General features: G+C 43.8%; 1 protein-coding gene across 13 annotated transcripts in view; it reads left to right on the forward strand.

Moving 5' to 3' along the window:
* atp1a2a (ATPase Na+/K+ transporting subunit alpha 2a) overlaps window positions 1-19280 on the forward strand; it is a 104408-nt gene that overhangs the window by 44195 nt on the left and 40933 nt on the right. For all 13 annotated transcript variants that reach the window (XM_034702975.1, XM_034702983.1, XM_034702972.1 and 10 more), the window contains 2 exons: window positions 1960-2094; window positions 14035-14114. In XM_034702975.1, coding sequence (XP_034558866.1) covers window positions 1960-2094; window positions 14035-14114 — 215 coding nt within the window. The remainder of the gene's footprint in view (window positions 1-1959; window positions 2095-14034; window positions 14115-19280) is intronic.

Below are 19280 nucleotides of genomic sequence, written 5' to 3' on the forward strand. Positions count from 1 at the left end.
TAACTTTAATGGGACAGGGAGTGTTAAAGTGACAGGAAGAGAGAGGAGTGAGACAGGATCCCAGTGTGTCAGTTCCCCTGACAGTCTAAGCCTATAGCAGCATAACTAAGACCTGGTCCAAGCCTGATCCAGCTCTAACTATAAGCTTTATCAAAAAGGAAAGTTTGAAGCCTACTCTTAAAAGTAGAGAGGGTGACTGCCTCCTGGACCCTGACTGGTAGATGATTCCAAAGGAGAGGGGCCTGATAACTGAAGGCTCGACCTCCCATACTACTTTTAGAGACTTTAGGTACATCTGTCAATCAAAGTAGCTAGAAATTACAGCTGTCAAGTACCAGGGTGAGTATAACATATAAAACATGGTGGAACTTGGATCCTTGTTACTTGTTTTTCTTTCTGTAGCCTGCCGAGCCTCACCCACATGGCAGCTACAGGGGGAAAAACAAACTCACAAAAATAATTTGTCAATACCTCTTGACACTCACACTGGCTTACACGCTTAGCCTCCCTCTCACACATAAACACACGCACGCTGAGGATAATCCAATGCACCCCTGGAAATAACTCCCCCACACTGCTCCACAAACACACACTGCTGGGCCTGCGAGTCAATAATATCCCAGTGTTCTACAAACCGCCAGCCTCCGACCTGTGCTACACTGACCTGAAGAAATTCTCCGCGTGGCTCACAGCGACAGGGATTACAGCTCCTTGACTCTGGCGCTGAGAGCGGCCTCTCCGCCCCTCCAGCTGCAGCCCGGGTCCCTCCCTTGCTTTAAGTAACAGCCATATCTCCTGTCAGCACTCAAACACAGCAGTCAAGGCCTACACTCCACTACCATTACCCCAACAAGTCCCCATCTGCACCCGGAAAAACAGAGAAATGGAATTTCCTTGGTCTATTTATTCATTCATGAAAAAAGGCACAAACAAGGACAAATCTTGCGGAGCGCGTGTCCTTGTTTTGCGGCTCTTCATGAATGAATAAACAGGAACAACGAGAAATCTCTTGTCTTGGTTCGGCCCCCGTCGATATATTTGTCGCCAGGTCAATCAGTTCAACACGGGTTTAATAAATTGTCTCCAAAGCTGAGAGGAATCGCTGTGATTATTCTAGGATTTTTCATCAAGGGGATGATGTTACAGGTTATCAGAGGAGGAGGATTCAAGCACCAAACAAGCAGCTCTGATGTGCAGGCTGAGGGAGACAGTCCTGCAGCAAAACTCAAGCAGTGTGCATCTTAACATAAGATAACACAATCCTGAGCCTCATACAGAAGCCTCCGTACCATCTGTGCTCCTGAAGACGTCCCTGCGCTCTAGTACTCAACACATGCTCAAACTTTTGGAGCTTTTATGAATGTTGAATCGTATAAATGAAATTTCTTATGCACTGCAGAACATCCCAGGAGTTTGTGAAACAGGTTTTTTTTATTAATTTCATATAAGTAATGCAAAAATATATGTTTTGATGATGAAGTTATGCCTCTGCCTCATTAGAAAGTCCCTCCTGTACAAGACTCGGAACAAAACAAATTATGAGCTTTTTGTGCATTGATATGCACGCATTTATTTAAGTGTAAGCAACTACTTTGCCATTAAGCGGATGATTAATGTGTTACTCCAATAAAAGTATTTAAACATTGTGTAAACTCTTCAAACCCGGGGCTCTTTACATCACAAATATGCAGAAAACAATTAAAAAGGGTTTGAAATAGTCGATGGAGAATACGCTTTTTAAACCCAAAGAGAGAAATACGTCATTACTGAAACATCAAACTGTTGCTTTGAAACAGACTTCAAGCGTCTGTGGTGCAGGTGACGATCAGTTACGTGGACGTAAAGATGCAGCTTTGTGCAGCAGTGTAACAAACACAGGCGCTGGGAAACACAACACTCATTTCTTAATATGCATATGTGAGTGACTGAGCTAATGTGCGTCTGTGTGTGTTCCCCCAGAGGGAGACAGCGGGGGATGCATCAGAGTCGGCTCTGTTCAAATGCATCGAGCTGTGCTGTGGGAGTGTTCGTGAGATGAGAGCCAGGAACTCCAAAGTGATTGAGATCCCCTTCAACTCCACCAACAAGTATCAGGTACTGCAAAGGTTGCATCGTGTGTTTTTTTTAAGCACCTGTTAGCAGCCCAATCTTTGGTTATTTCACACTCACTGTGCATTTCACACTGTTTTAAACACATTGGTTTCTGATTGTTGATGCTGGATCACATGTTTTATTCTGCCCTGCATGTGGACTGGATTCTGTTTCGTCTCCAATAATATCTGTGGGTGTGATCGCCGATGGTGATGATGTTTGAGGACTGTAAACAAGAACACCTTATTTGTGTGTGAGAGAGTGTGTGTGTGTGTGTGTGTGTGTGTGTGTGTGTGTGTGTGGTGTGTGTGTGTGTGTGTGTGTGTGTGTGTGTGTGTGTGTGTGTGTGTGTGTGTGTGTGTGTGTGTGTGTGTGTGTGTGTGTGTGTGTGTGTGTGTGTGTGTGTGCGTGTGTGTGTGGGACAGTGAGTCACTTTCTGCTTGTATCTGAGAGGGGACGCATCAAAGAGAGCATGCATGATAGTAGTGTTGTAGTCAAGACCACATTAACCAAGACCAAGACATGACCGAGAGCAGAGTGCATCAAGACCAGGACATTCAGGGATTGAAACTGAGTTAAAAACAAGACCGAGGCAGTGCAAGACCGAGTCTGGACCATGACCCAGGCAGGGTGAGACAGAGACAAGATCAAGACATTTACGGATTAAGATCAAGTTGAGACCAAGACCGAGGCAGGGCGAGACTGAGACAAGACCAAGACTTTTAGGGATAGAGACCAAGTCAAGACCAAGGCAGGGCGAGACAGAGACAAGACCAGGACATTTACGGATTAGGACAAAGTTGAGACCAAGACCTAGACAGGGTGAGACAGAGGCAAGACCAAGACTTTTAGGGATGGAGACCAAGTCAAGACCAAGACCGAGGCAGGGCGAGACAGAGACAGAAACAAGACCAGGACATTTACGGATTGAGACCAAGTCGAGACCAAGAACGAGAGAGGGTGAGACTGAGACAAGACCAAGACTTTTAGGGATGGAGACCAAGTCAAGACCAAGACTTTTAGGGATGGAGACCAAGTCAAGACCAAGGCAGGGCGAGACAGAGACAAGACCAGGATATATTTACGGATTAGGACAAAGTTGAGACCAAGACCGAGACAGGGTGAGACTGAGGCAAGACCAAGACTTTTAGGGATGGAGACCAAGTCAAGACCAAGACTTTTAGGGATGGAGACCAAGTCAAGACCAAGGCAGGGCGAGACAGAGACAAGACCAGGACATTTACGGATTAGGACAAAGTTGAGACCAAGACCTAGACAGGGTGAGACAGAGGCAAGACCAAGACTTTTAGGGATGGAGACCAAGTCAAGACCAAGACCGAGGCAGGGCGAGACAGAGACAGAGACAAGACCAGGACATTTACGGATTGAGACCAAGTCGAGACCAAGAACGAGAGAGGGTGAGACTGAGACAAGACCAAGGCTTTTAGGGATGGAGACCAAGTCAAGACCAAGACTTTTAGGGATGGAGACCAAGTCAAGACCAAGGCAGGGCGAGACAGAGACAAGACCAGGATATATTTACGGATTAGGACAAAGTTGAGACCAAGACCGAGACAGGGTGAGACTGAGGCAAGACCAAGACTTTTAGGGATGGAGACTAAGTCCAGCCCAAGGCAGGGCGAGACAGAGACAAGACCAAGACTTTTAGGGATGGAGACCAAGTCAAGACCAAGACTTTTAGGGATGGAGACCAAGTCAAGACCAAGGCAGGGCGAGACAGAGACAAGACCAGGACATTTACGGATTAGGACAAAGTTGAGACCAAGACCGAGACAGGGTGAGACTGAGGCAAGACCAAGACTTTTAGGGATGGAGACCAAGTCAAGACCAAGACTGAGGCAGGGCGAGACAGAGACAAGACCAGGACATTTACGGATTGAGACCAAGTCGAGACCAAGAACGAGACAGGGTGAGACTGAGACAAGACCAAGACTTTTAGGGATGGAGACCAAGTCAAGACCAAGACTTTTAGGGATGGAGACCAAGTCAAGACCAAGGCAGGGCGAGACAGAGACAAGACCAGGATATTTACGGATTAGGACAAAATTGAGACCAAGACCGAGACAGGGTGAGACAGAGGCAAGACCAAGACTTTTAGGGATGGAGACCAAGTCAAGCCCAAGGCAGGGCGAGACAGAGACAGGGCCAAGACTTTTAGGGATGGAGACCAAGTCAAGACTGAGGCAGGGTGAGACAGACACAAGACCAAGATATTTAGGGATTGAGACCAAGTCAAGACCAAGACTAAGGCAAGGCGAGACAGAGACAAGACCAGGATAATTAGGGATCGAGACAGAGTCTAGGCCAAGTCAGAGTCAAGACCAAGACAGAGGCAGGGCAAGACAGGACCGACACATTTAGGGTTGGAGACCAAGTCAAGACCAAGTGCGAGGCAGGGCGAGACAGAGACAAGACCAGGACATTTACGGATTGAGACCAAGTCGAGACCAAGAACGAGACAGGGTGAGACTGAGACAAGACCAAGACTTTTAGGGATGGAGACCAAGTCAAGACCAAGACTTTTAGGGATAGAGACCAAGTCAAGACCAAGGCAGGGCGAGACAGAGACAAGACCAGGATATTTACGGATTAGGACAAAGTTGAGACCAAGACCGAGACAGCGTGAGACAGAGGCAAGACCAAAACTTTTAGGGATGGAGACCACGTCAAGCCCAAGGCAGGGCGAGACAGAGACAAGACCAAGACATTTACGGATTAAGATCAAGTTGAGACCAAGACCGAGGCGGGGGCGAGACAGAGAGAAGACCAGGACATTTACGGATTGAGACCAAGTCAAGACCAAGACTAAGGCAAGGCGAGACAGAGACAAGACCAGGATAATTAGGGATCGAGACAGAGTCTAGGCCAAGTCAGAGTCAAGACCAAGACAGAGGCAGGGCAAGACAGGACCGACACATTTAGGGTTGGAGACCAAGTCAAGACCAAGTGCGAGGCAGGGTGAGACAGAGACAAGACCAGGACATTTACGGATTGAGACCAAGTCGAGACCAAGAACGAGACAGGGTGAGACTGAGACAAGACCAAGATAATTAGGGATGAAGACAGAGTCAAGGCCAAGACAGATTCAAGGCCAAGACAGAGACAAGACCAAGGCAGGGCAAGACAGGACCAAGACATTTAAGGATGGAGACGAACTCAAGACCAAGACGGAGGCAATACGAGACCGAGACAAGACCAAGACTTTTAGGGTTCGAGACAGAGTCAGGACCAAGACAAAGGCAGTGCGAGACCGAGACAAGACCAAGACTTTTAGGGATGGTGACCAAGTCAAGACTTAGGCAGGGTGAGACAGACACAAGACCAAGATATTTAGGGATTGAGACCAAGTCAAGACCAAGACTAAGGCATGGCGAGACAGAGACAAGACCAGGATAATTAGGGATCGAGACAGAGTCTAGGCCAAGTCAGAGTCAAGACCAAGACAGAGGCAGGGCAAGACAGGACCGACACATTTAGGGTTGGAGACCAAGTCAAGACCAAGTGCGAGGCAGGGCGAGACAGAGACAAGACCAGGACATTTACGGATTGAGACCAAGTCGAGACCAAGAACGAGACAGGGTGAGACTGAGACAAGACCAAGACTTTTAGGGATGGAGACCAAGTCAAGACCAAGGCAGGGCGAGACAGAGACAAGACCAGGATATTTACGGATTAGGACAAAGTTGAGACCAAGACCGAGACAGGGTGAGACAGAGGCAAGACCAAAACTTTTAGGGATGGAGACCACGTCAAGCCCAAGGCAGGGCGAGACAGAGACAAGACCAAGACATTTACGGATTAAGATCAAGTTGAGACCAAGACCGAGGCGGGGGCGAGACAGAGACAAGACCAGGATATTTACGGATTGAGACCAAGTCGAGACCAAGACCGAGACAGGGTGAGACTGAGGCAAGACCAAGACTTTTAGGGATGGAGACCAAGTCAAGCCCAAGGCAGGGCGAGACAGAGACAAGACCAAGACTTTTAGGGATGGAGACCAAGTCAAGACCAAGACTGAGGCAATGCGAGACAGAGACAAGACCAAGATAATTAGGGATGAAGACAGAGTCGAGGCCAAGACAGATTCAAGGCCAAGACAGAGACAAGACCAAGCAGGGCAAGACAGGACCAAGACATTTAAGGATGGAGACCAACTCAAGACCAAGACGGAGGCAATGCGAGACCGAGACAAGACCAAGACATTTAGGGATTGAGACAGAGTCAGGACAAAGACAAAGGCAGTGCGAGACCGAGACAAGACCAAGATATTTAGGGTTCGAGACTGAGACAAGACCAAGCCCATGAAAAAAAATCATCATTACAGTTAACAAAATAAAAGACTTCAGTTTATTTTATTTAAGTTGCTTGTAATAAAAATAACAGCAACAAACAAGGTTTGGTTTTGTTTGCGTTGCCTCTCTTTGATGCACTGAGAGCCTTTTTGAGGCCTTTAATTTAGTTTTCAGCGTTGTTTCATCAAACTTTTGCTTTTAAAGAGTGAAAACTGTGTTTTCTGTCACATTTAATTAAAGTTTGCTGTGGAAGTAAAGGGTTTTGCCTTATCTTTCATTATATGGTTTGTTGTTGAAAGTCTATTTATTGGTTAATTAAATGACATAGTGTTACACTCGTGGAAAAAGCGAAGAAAGAATCACGAGCGTGATCGTGTTGTGTTTCCTCATCCAGAGCGTTTAATAGAATAACAGAAAAGAGCTCGATCTCCCTGCTCTGCAGGCAGAGACTGAAGCAATCGATCAAAGATGAACATCTGACACAGACTACTAAGTAGATCACAGATCAACATGAATAAATCTTACTTTTAAACGATAGAAAACATAGTAAACAGTATATTTAAACACTCTTAGCGTAATTACTGTTTGTTTTTAACCATTAACTGACTTTATGTATTTCAAATGACTTAAATGTTTCTATATGATTTTTAATCACTCTCTAGAACTTATGAAATCATTTTGTTTTTAGACACAATGAAGATTTTAGCTTTTTTATAAACAATGAACTTAATAAACTCTTTTTAAACTCTTTTTAACTTATATAATGCTTTTTAACCTTTTTAACTTATATAATGCTTTTTAACCTTTTTAACTTATATAATGCTTTTTAACCTTTTTAACTTATATAATGCTTTTTAACCTGTCACAATAGCAGATATGTCTGGTACATAGACAGTTTAATAAATGAACATAGTATCTGTGAAGACACCCATCTGTTCCTGAAGCTCTGTTTTGAAGCCGATTGTCGGCTGGTGCCATATTGGAAATGCTGAACTCAACCTAACTTCTGCTGAGCTAGTGTGAAGTAAAGAGGCGGGTCTTTAGCCTTTTCGCTAACAGCTACAATCAAGTCAGCCATGCCCTTATTTGGGCAATACTCGTAAGTTTAATACCTTCGAAAATTATAAGTTATAAATTCACACTAAGTGACAAATGAGCTATTCAGTCCTAAACAGTTTTTTTGAATCAGGCTGTAAACATGTTTATTTCTGCTGTTGTCTGCCTCCATTCATTAGCGCTTCAGAGCATGGGGCGTGTCAGTCACCATGGCATTGTGACAGTCGTGGCTGTAACAGGTGGGAAAAAAATGTGTGAATAGAGAATGCTTTGGGTTCCGAGATGAGACCGAAACTTAAAATAAGACCAATCTGGAGTACAGCAACACTTCATGATAGAGAGCTTGGTGTCTGGCTCTTCGCTGGGATTGCGGCCAGTGCAGGGCCGAGGTGAAGCAGGGGTGGCATCTCCATCTTCTGACTTGTACTCTGCCCGACAGGCCTCAAACACAACACTGTTAGAGAGCAGTGTTACAATCTGTGTAATTTATGATAGAGGGGTACATGTGGTCTACAAACTGGCTCATTTTGGCAGCTTGTAAGATGCTCTGCTGCTAGACAAAAATCCCCTTTGTTTAGTATGTTTACAGCCAAGCAGAGACATATTTGGGAATTCTGTTTTTCTCGACTTCTCACTGCAACACAAGAAAAGGATGAAACTGGGAGTGGTAAAAATCTTCGGGCGGAGTTAGGAAAGAGCAGCTAATGTTTGATGAAGTGGCTGTAAATACTTGAAAAAAGACATGAATAACAAAGTCAAAGCAGAAGATTTATCTGTGATAAACAGGAATCAGAGGCTGGACAGACTTCTTTGACTGGGGGGATCAAATCTGGGCACTGACTGATGCAGGGGTGGGATTAATGCACAACCCTGAGTCCAACAAGGTTTTGATGCTGTGTATAAGACAGAATGACTCTGTAGTGGAAGTCACTGCATTAAAAACAGACATGACACTTTGTGGAAGTCACTGCATTAAAAACAGACATGACTCTGTAGTGGAAGTCACTGCATTAAAAACAGACATGACTCTGTCGTGGAAGTCACTGCATTAAAAACAGAAATGACTCTGTAGTGGAAGTCACTGCATTAAAAACAGACATGACTCTGTAGTGGAAGTCACTGCATTAAAAACAGACATGACACTTTGTGGAAGTCACTGCATTAAAAACAGACATGACTCTGTAGTGGAAGTGACTGCATTAAAAACAGACATGACTCTGTAGTGGAAGTCACTGCATTAAAAACAGTCATGACTCTGTAGTGGAAGTCACTCCATCAAAAAACAGACATGACTCTGTAGTGGAAGTCATTCATTAAAAACAGACATGACTCTGTAGTGGAAGTCACTGCATTAAAAACAGGCATGACTCTGTAGTGGAAGTCACTGCATTAAAAACAGACATGACTCTGTAGTGAAAGTCACTGCATTAAAAACAGACATGACTCTGTAGTGGAAGTCACTGCATTAAAAACAGGCATGACTCTGTAGTGGAAGTCACTGCATTAAAAACAGACACGACTCTGTAGTGTAAGTCATTCATTAAAAACAGACATGACTGTAGTGAAAGTCACTGCATTAAAAACAGACATGAATGTAGTGGAAGTCACTGCATTAAAACCAGACATGACTCTGTAGTGGAAGTCACTGCATTAAAAACAGACATGACTCTGTAAGGGAAGTCACTGCATTAAAAACAGACATGACTGTAGTGGAAGTCACTGCATTAAAAACAGACACAACTCTGTAGTGGAAGTCACTGCATTAAAAACAGACATGACTGTAGTGAAAGTCACTGCATTAAAAACAGACATGAATGTAGTGGAAGTCACTGCATTAAAAACAGGCATGACTCTGTAGTGGAAGTCACTGCATTAAAAACAGACATGACTCTGTAGTGAAAGTCACTGCATTAAAAACAGACATGACTCTGTAGTGGAAGTCACTGCATTAAAAACAGACATGACTCTGTAGTGGAAGTCACTGCATTAAAAACAGACATGACTCTGTAGTAGAGATCACTGCATTAAAAACAGACATGAATCTGAGGTGGAAGTCACTGCATTAAAAACTGACATGACTCTGTAGTGGAAGTCACTGCATTAAAAACAGACATGACTCTGTAAGGGAAGTCACTGCATTAAAAACAGACATCACTCTGTAGTGGAAGTCACTGCATTAAAAACAGACATGACTCTGTAGTGGAAATCACCGCATTTCAATATAGATGGGACTCTGTAGTGGATACCCTCATACGGAAAATAGAATCACTGACTGAAGACTTAAAACCAGCCTTGTATCTATACCGCTTTAATTCAGGATTAGTGTCGGGAAAGGAAGGGTTCTCCCAGCTGTCATTGGTCGAGAGATGTTTAGTTTGAACTTTAGATTTAGCCTCAGCACAAAAAAGGTCCCTCATTTTCTACATCAACCTTAGTTTTTCACCTATAGCTATAGTGACTGGGATTTGTTATTTGCTGTTTGTTGGCTCTTCCCCCTGACTCATCCAGCATCAGTCAGGATGGTTAGAGGAGATGAGAGTCCCAGAAAGGCATCACTAAGAACCCAGCTGTGATTTATATATTTTCAGTGATTTCCAGATTTGTGTTTTCATGACAGTTTTGTTTTATGACACAAATTAACACACCCGCAGCTTTGCATGATCATGTGGGCAGAGATTTTTAGTGTAAATTCAGCAAAGCCTTGCTTCATGCTGCCTGCTGGGGCCTCTTTCAGGAACAAAATGCAGATATAACAGTGAAGCCCACATGAAGTCTCTTGGTTCGTAGCCAATAATTCAAAGTTCAACACAAAAGGCGACTGGACTCTGGTGAAGTTCTTTGAGAGGTCTCCCGCTCATTGGAAAGGCTTTTTCAGTTCTAAATTGACTGCACAGTTAAAGCACTAGCACTAAAAGCGCTTTTATACTACCTGCACCATTCACCCAGACACCCAGACACACACACACACACACACACACACACACACACACACACACACACACACACACACACACACACACACACACACACACACATACACAGACACACATTCACACACTGATGGCAGAGGCTGCTACGTAAAGTGTCCATGGGTGCTAAATAATCCTGCTCACAGGCGTTTTACATGCTGCTGGCTGTGACACCAGGAGCAGCTTCAGGTTCAGTGTCATGCAGACTGCAGGGGCTGGGGATCAAACCAACAACCTTTCCACTGAAAGAACTCCACTGCACCATAGCTACACTGCTTCTAAGCTGACTGGAGGACAGAGCTGCAAATATAGTAGCCAAAGAAAACATCAGCAACTACCAGGCTGTGCAGAGATGCTCAAAGAGACTTTGTTCATGTACTGTAAGAGAGACATTAGTCACTCAGTGGACACCTCTTTTCAAGCACACCAACATCCCAACAGGGACATTCAAATAATTCTTATAATGGCCCTTGAAACGGCCGAACCCTGACTCATTTCCCTCAGTGTTGTGCATCAGAGCCGCAGAGTCAGAAGTGGGGTCAAAGGAAATGCTTGTTTGGTTTTTATATCGGCCCCACGACACCGAGGCTGGATCAGGACGATTAGGTCCAACATTTTTGCCTTTGTGTGCCTCTGAGTCAGTCTTCATAGGAGTGAAGGAGACTTCTCTGTCCAAGGCTGTTTCCTTTCTTCTTAGAGAGTCTCAAACATAACCAAGCAGCAACCTCAACTCTTAAAATATGAAGCCCATGCTGAAGTGTTACAAACTGCAGTTCATGGAGCGTCCACTTGAGGCTGGCTGCAGAAACACCTGAAACCACATACACACCCATTCAAAGAAGACGGTCTTTACAGCAGAAAGAAACATGTTCACAGCCTGGTACAAAAAACAGTTTAGGCTTGAGTAGCTTATTTCTCTGTCAGCACACACTGTACACACTAAACTTATGAGTGTTGCCCAAAATAGGGCATGACTGACTTGATTGACAGGCAGACACCCTGTAGCTGTTAGCGAAAAGGCTAAAGGCCGACCCTTTACCTCACACTAGCTCGGACGAACTTTGGTTGAGTTCAGCATTTCCAATATGGCACCAGCCGACAATTCAAAACAACGCTTCAGAAACAGATACGTCCTACGTCCTTCTCAGACCTACCTTGCTTTTTGGAATACCCACATTTTTCTTTATTTGTTTTTCTTTTAGGGACAAGCTACCCATCATCCCTTTTGTAAAGTTTTCCCCTCACAGTTCTGTTCGTACTCTTTAAACTGTTTTTTCCAAGAAAGCGTTTCCAGGACTTGGACAATGTTTCTTTTCTACATGCTGTGCATGGATCATGCATATTCATTTTTAACCTTTTCATCCAGAGACAGCAGCTTGAACATTCAGGCTCTTAAACAACGACGCCTGCTTTACATTCGTACTGCTGCACACATTTTGATTTGGACTCTGCCCAACAAGCCTCAAACACAACACTGTTAGAGAGCAGTGTTACAATCTGTGTAATTTATGATAGAGGGGTACATGTGGTCTACAAACTGGCTCATTTTGGCAGCTTGTAAGATGCTCTGCTGCTAGACAAAAATCCCCTTTGTTTAGTATGTTTACAGCCAAGCAGAGACATATTTGGGAAATGTGTTTCTCTCGACTTCTCACTGCACCACAAGAAAAGGATGAAACTGGGAGTGGTAAAAATCTTCGGGCGGAGTTAGGAAAGAGCAGCTAATGTTTGATGAAGTGGCTGTAAATACTTGAAAGAAGACATGAATAAGAAAGTCAAAGCAGAAGATTTCTCTGTGATAAACAGGAATCAGAGGCTGGACAGACTTCTTTGACTGGGGGGATCAAATCTGGGCACTGACTGATGCAGGGGTGGGATTAATGCACAACCCTGAGTCCAACAAGGTTTTGATGCTGTGTAAAAAGACAGAATGACTCTGTAGTGGAAGTCACTGCATTAAAAACAGACATGACTCTGTAGTGGAAGTCACTGCATTAAAAACAGACATGACTCTGTCGTGGAAGTCACTGCATTAAAAACAGACATGACTCTGTAGTGGAAGTCACTGCATTAAAAACAGACATGACTCTGTAGTGGAAGTCACTGCATTAAAACAGACATGACTCTGTAGTGGAAGTCACTGCATTAAAAACAGACATGACTCTGTAGTGGAAGTCACTGCATTAAAAACAGACATGACTCTGTAGTGGAAGCCACTGCATTAAAAACAGACATGACTCTGTAGTGGAAGTCATTCCATTATAAACAGACATGACTCTGTAGTGGAAGTCACTGCATTAAAAACAGACATGACTCTGTAGTGGAAGTCACTGCATTAAAAACAGACCTGACTCTGTAGTGGAAGCCACTGCATTAAAAACAGACATGACTCTGTAGTGGAAGTCATTCCATTAAAAACAGACATGACTCTGTAGTGGAAGTCACTGCATTAAAAACAGACCTGACTCTGTAGTGGAAGCCACTGCATTAAAAACAGACATGACTCTGTAGTGGAAGTCACTGCATTAAAAACAGACATGACTCTGTAGTGGAAGTCACTGCATTAAAAACAGACATGACTCTGTAGTGGAAGTCATTGCATTAAAAACAGACATGACTCTGTCGTGGAAGTCACTGCATTAAAAACAGACATGACTCTGTCGTGGAAGTCACTGCATTAAAAACAGACATGACTCTGTCGTGGAAGACACTCTGACGAGCCTCTGACAGGGAGTTCATTGTAGACAATATCAGAAAATGAAACTTCTGTCAGCTTCGGTTCTGATGACTTGAAAGAAAAAGCATCTACAGCATAAACACCAAACACTTCAAGAGCGAACATGTAATCCCCAGATTATATAATTTATCCTACAGTACACTGTAGTTCATAAAAGGCTCTTCTGAACGGTTTTACGGTGAGCTTTGGTACATCCTCTGAGAGTCAACAGCCGCTCTGCAAAAAAGGAAAAGCAACCAAGAAGGAGTGAACACGTACAGATGCAACACCTTAGTCAAGGGCAGCGCAGCAATTAATGCAGGGAGGAGTGTTTCTGATTTCCACACCCAGTCGATCACACCCTGTCTGGAGAATTGAACCAGCGAATGAATAACCCAACAGCCAAAGTGCGGAAGCAAACAAAGGGGTTTCTACATGCACCTGTTCCCACACTTAAAGTAGGGATGTCTGTGTTGAGAGAGAGAAAGAGAATGAGAGAGAGAGGGGGAAAAAAAGCAATTTTGTTCTGGTTTTCTGAGATTAGATATGCTGTGACTCAGATACAAATTACCTGGGGTGGTATGTGTGCTCTTGTATGCGTGTGTGGGGGAGGAGTACTGCAGAGGTGTAACAAGAACCACAGGAATACATGAGAGCGTGAATGAATGCTCCTTCAACACGAGGAATACATATGACTTACACTGTGCTCTCAGTCATGTTAGTGTCAGGGGCATTTGTAAAAAACATGATGCGAGTAACGCCCCAGAAATGATTCCTGGCTTTAACCTGAAACGTGTTGTTGAGTAGCAGGATGTGGCTCTTACTGAAGCAGACACTGTCACACAGAAAGTGATGTTTAAAAATCCCTCTTTACCTCTTTTTTTTAAAGCTCTCCATCCACGAAGTGGAGGACAATCCCTCTGGTCATATTCTGGTCATGAAGGGAGCACCTGAGAGAATCTTGGACAGGTTGGTGAATCAATAATAGATCGATTATGTGTCTCAGGAGGATGGCTGCACAACATGTTTTCTTGTTTTTTATTTAACTATTCATTTTTTTCCAGGGGTACCAAAATAAATAAAACACCACCTCCTTAGAGAGTGATTATATTACACCCATTTGTCACAAAATCCTGTAAAGAGAACGGATCCTCTATAGTCTGTTCTCTGATACAGCTTTTAAAACCAATAAGGGACTTTGTCAGATATCAATGAGCCGTGCTGTTGCACTGTTGACGCTCTGTTTACGTACTATTTCATCACTATGACACATTCACACTGTAGCTTATTTTGGGTCAATCCCATATGCGCCCTCCTGCTGCCTTTATTACTCACTGGAGAACCAAACATGTTTAATTAATCTCCCGGTGAAAATAGTCCCCAAGAAATTCATACTTGACTTAAACGTTGGCTGCAAACTAGGCTGTATCTGTGTGTAAGAGATCAGTGCCTTTATAACAACTTTAAAAGAAAGAGGCACTACATCCTCAAAGTCACGATCTTAGAACGTCTCACACAGCACACTAGTACCACAGACTTACACTTATCTGTGTGAAAGGAACATGTGATCAATAAGAGTCCTCAATAAAGGATAAGACCGGAGGGGTCTTGTCCACCCTGAAGGGATGCTGAAGACTTGCAGCTGGGTTGCACACACATGTCCATGTTTTTTGTTTTTTTTAAAGATATGTTTATTGACATTTTGTTAAATGCGAAAAACACAAAACCAAGACAGCACAGAGACAGAGTGACACAACAACAACAACAACAACAACAACAACAACAACAACAACAACAACAACAACAACAACAACAACAACAACAACAACAACAACAACAACAACAACAACAACAACAACAACAACAACAACAACAACAACAACAACAACAACACAGATTATATTAGACTTGAAATGATATAGAGAAGTGTATATAGATTAATATATGTATAGCAAATAGCAGAATAAAGAAGTTAATAAATAAATACAAAAATAAAACAAAATAAATAATAAATAAATACAAATTAAATAAATTGTTATTGGTCAGTCTGCTGCCCTCTACATCCCTTTTGAAAATTGCCAAAATAGGTAACCACCTAATCAGGGATCTCCAGGAGGTCCAGCTTTTGCAGATACTCAAAGTCCCAATCCCATGAAAGGCTGATTTATACTTCTGCGTCGAATCAACGGCGTAGCCTACGCTTAGCTCCCGTACCTACACAGAGGCCTACGCACGTAGCTGACGTGCACCTGCTCCAAAATATAACTACCCATAGAACCAACGCGGACCGCAAGCTCTGTGATTGGTCCACTCGGCGGCATTGTGTTTCCCACATTTACAACACTTCAAGGATCCCCGCTCATCGGATGCACATCAGCTGTATATTGCATCTCCTCCTCTCTATTCTTCATGTAATCATGTCTGTATGATAAACAGCAACATGTATCAGCTGTAGATTAACAGAACACGCTCTGAATCTCTGTGGAAAAGTAAACCGAGATCGTAGCGGGACCGGAAGCAGGCGGCCGGCTATCAGAGAGACCACACTCGGCGGAGAATTGCTGCGCGACACGGACACATCGTATGTGGTGCTCATGTCTGCGTCAGCCCCTGCTGCGTAGGGGAGACGCAGAAGTATAACTCAGTCTTAAGTGTCTGATTCTCCATTTAAAGGTGACATATCACGCTTTTTTCATCAATATATATTGGTCTAAGAGGTCCCCAAAACATGTCTTTAAAGTTTATGCTCAAAAAAACACTTTGAAATCAGATTTTGGTCTGCCTGAAAAACCCTCTTCTTCAGTCCTCCTCAGAACACTCTGTTTTCTCTCTGACCACGCCCCCTCAGGAAGTGGATGTGCCCTCGGCTGTCCAGCACGTTGATCTAATGTTTACATGTTGGCTGAATATACACTGCTGCTCAGAGATCGCGTTACTTCAACCCTCTGAATCTGATCCAGAATCTGATCCTGACGGAGAGGCGCCTGTAGCAGGACCTTTTCTGAAGGATTGGTCACAGATTTAGTGTTTCTTGTTGTTTTATTTATCAGTATGTAGACGTGTGTCTTGGTACACAGCTACGAACATGTAGCTATGTGGCTATGCTAACTAGCGCTAGCACTTATCCATGATAAATAAAAATCATCCACTAGATCTTCAAATCTGCAGACGTGGGGAGTAAAACCGACCTTTGTGTTTATTAAGACAGCCTACAACTAGCATGCCTCCCTCCTAAGCTCCTTGTTAGCACACATTTGTGCAGGTAATGAAAAACAGAGGAGGGGATTCAGTATTATTTTATACAGTCTATGGGCTGAACAAGCTCCGAGCTCTGACTCCGTGACAGACCGGATATTGTTGTTACGTAACAAAAACACTGAAGTCTGAAACGGCTGGTTTCACACACATTTACAGAAAGGTGGAGAAATCAGAACAGGGGCAGAATGGATTTTTTTCATTCTCGGGGGGTTTGTAGACATGCCAGGGAAACATATTTCAGGTAGAGAACCATTAAAAAGTCAATTTTGCATGATATGTCACCTTTAAGCAATATTAAGCGTCTGGCTAGAAGAGTGACGAAGGCCATGAAGGCAGTTTCACGTGACGTAAAGAGAGTGGTGCTGTGGGTGGAGTTACACCGAACACTGCCATCATAGCATTTGGTTCAACTGATCTCCCGGTTACTTTTGACAGTACATCAAACATTTTTCCCAGTAGGAATCTAAAGCTGAGCACATATCACCATGGCTGGGGGTCGATACTTTAAAGAACATGGATGGCCAACATATCTTTAAGTTATGACTTTCCACCGTGTTTCTTTCTCTTCTGACGTGATGCGATAGGAGAATGGTTCTGCGTATGTTAGCTGCTATTTAGTGGGTGTCTGTGGGCTGTACGGTCTTGTGCATAGATGTTGTAATAAATGAGTCATGGTGCTGCCTTTAGCTGCAACAGCCTTTGGTATTAAAGTCAGAATTCTGACATTTTTTTTCTCAGATTAATCACTTTAATCTCAGAATTTTAAAGAAATGTCACAATATTTTTTTATTTTGCAGGCCTTAACTCCTGAGTGTCCCTATCCTCTTTCATATATTCTGGCTGCCATGAGTCCAAGTGTGATTAACAAGAGTTGTATTAAAACTCTTTTCTTTTGGGGTGCTGGTGGCCTAGCGGTCTAAGCGCCCCACATATAGAGGCTATAGTCCTCGTTGCAGGGGTTGCCGGTTCGATTCCCGGCTGGTCGACCATTTCCTGCATGTCTTCCCCCCTCTCTGCTCCCCACATTTCCTGTCTCTCTTCACTATCCTAACAAATAAAGGCAAAAAAAAAAAAAAAAAAAAAAAAAAAAGCCCAAAAAATATAACTTTAAAAAAAAAAAAAAAAAAACTTTTTTCTTTTTTTAACGTTTTTAAAAAAGAGAAAAGTAGAATAATAATATAATAATGTAATAATAATAAAAACAATAATACTTGTGAAATACATCAACTTGTGATGCACCTGGACACATCATCAGTGATGTAACCTGGGGTCATTGGGTGTTTCGGGTCTTTCAACAATCAGACACCCTCAACCAGGTGACCCAGCCGGGGTTGATCAAGCCACAGCCACCTTGAAGCAACTTCTGCTGCCTCTGTGGCCGACTTGATGGCCCTTCGCCTACTGCTCCATGTGATGCCGAGCATATTGTAGGCCCTGCATAGGGACTGGCCCACAAACCCTCTGCATCCCACCTCAATGGGCTCGCACCTTGCTCGCCACCCGTTGCTTCGGCATTGTTCCACCAGCTCGGTGTACTTTGCCCTCTTCCTATCATTGGCCTCCTCAATGCGGCCCTCCCAGGGCATGGTGAGTTCCAAGAGAATGACCTGCTTGGAGGTTTCCGAGATCAGCACTATGTCTGGCCTTAGCGATGTTCTGGCTACAGTTTCTGGGAACTTCAATTGCTTCCCTAGGTCAACTTTCAGCTCCCAATCCTGCGCCGTTGTTAGCAGGCCAGAGGAGGTGGTCCTGGCAGCTGATGTAGGCTTCTCCCCAGCTCTGATGAAAGAGATTGTTTTCTTCACTGTGCAGAGGCGCTTGCAGTGGTTATTTCCACTGCAGATGGTGTCCGCTATGGCCTTCAGAACTTGGTCGTGGCACCAGCAGGAGCGCCCCTCGCCCAGGGCTTTTGAACAGCAGCTGAGGATGTGCTCCAGGGTCCCTCTCTTCAGGCACAGAGGGCACGCTGGTGACTAACCATGCCCCGGGAAAACAAGTTGGATGGGCTTGGCAAAACGTCATAGACAGCCTGGATTAAGAACTTTATTCGGTGGGGCTCAGCTTTCCACAGCTCGGTCCATGAGACTTTGCGCTCCACGGCTTGCTCCCATCTCATCCAGGCTCCCTGTTGCCGCATACCAACCATCCTGCTTGTTCGCTGATCTTTGACTGCTGCTCTCACCTCCTCTTGGATCAGCGACCTCTTGTCCTTTCCCTGTGCTTTAATTATTATAAATAAATAAATAAATAAATATATAAATAAATAAACAAGAAAAGAAAAAGTTAAATAAATAAATAAGAATAATTGTAGATAATAGAAAAGTATAAGAAGTAGATACAATACACTCTGTTATGGTTTGTACCAAAGTATTTCAACTAGACTCAAAATACAAACCACAGAGGGGGGATTAAAGGTTGTGACAGATGGATTTATTATTAACAGGCTGATGAGTGGAGTAGAACTAAGCCCAGAGGCTGGATAGTGGAGGCGTGGAGGCGTGGATAAAGGTGACAAAACTGGCTGAGTTGAGGCGGCTGAGAGGCGTTGGATGTGGCTGAGGTGCTGACGCTTGGTGGAGGGAGACAAAAGAGCAAAATGTTAGGCACAGGACAAAGCTAAAGGTAACACAACACTGGACAACAATATCAATGTTTAAGGAGCCGACTGTACCACTAGAAGAATGCTAACAATCTGGCAGCGAGTGGGGAGAAGACCGGAGCTTATATGAGGCAGCTAATCAGGAGTGGATGGATCACAGGTGAGAGGAGGGGAGAAAAAAAGAAAGACCAAACACACAGCAGGGAAACAGACTTCTAAACTTGAAGCTAAAAATCCAAATTGTAGATCACAATCAGCCCATCAGAAAGTAAACTGAA

Source organism: Notolabrus celidotus, chromosome 15, assembly GCF_009762535.1.
Source record: "Notolabrus celidotus isolate fNotCel1 chromosome 15, fNotCel1.pri, whole genome shotgun sequence".
Classification (NCBI taxonomy): domain Eukaryota; kingdom Metazoa; phylum Chordata; class Actinopteri; order Labriformes; family Labridae; genus Notolabrus; species Notolabrus celidotus.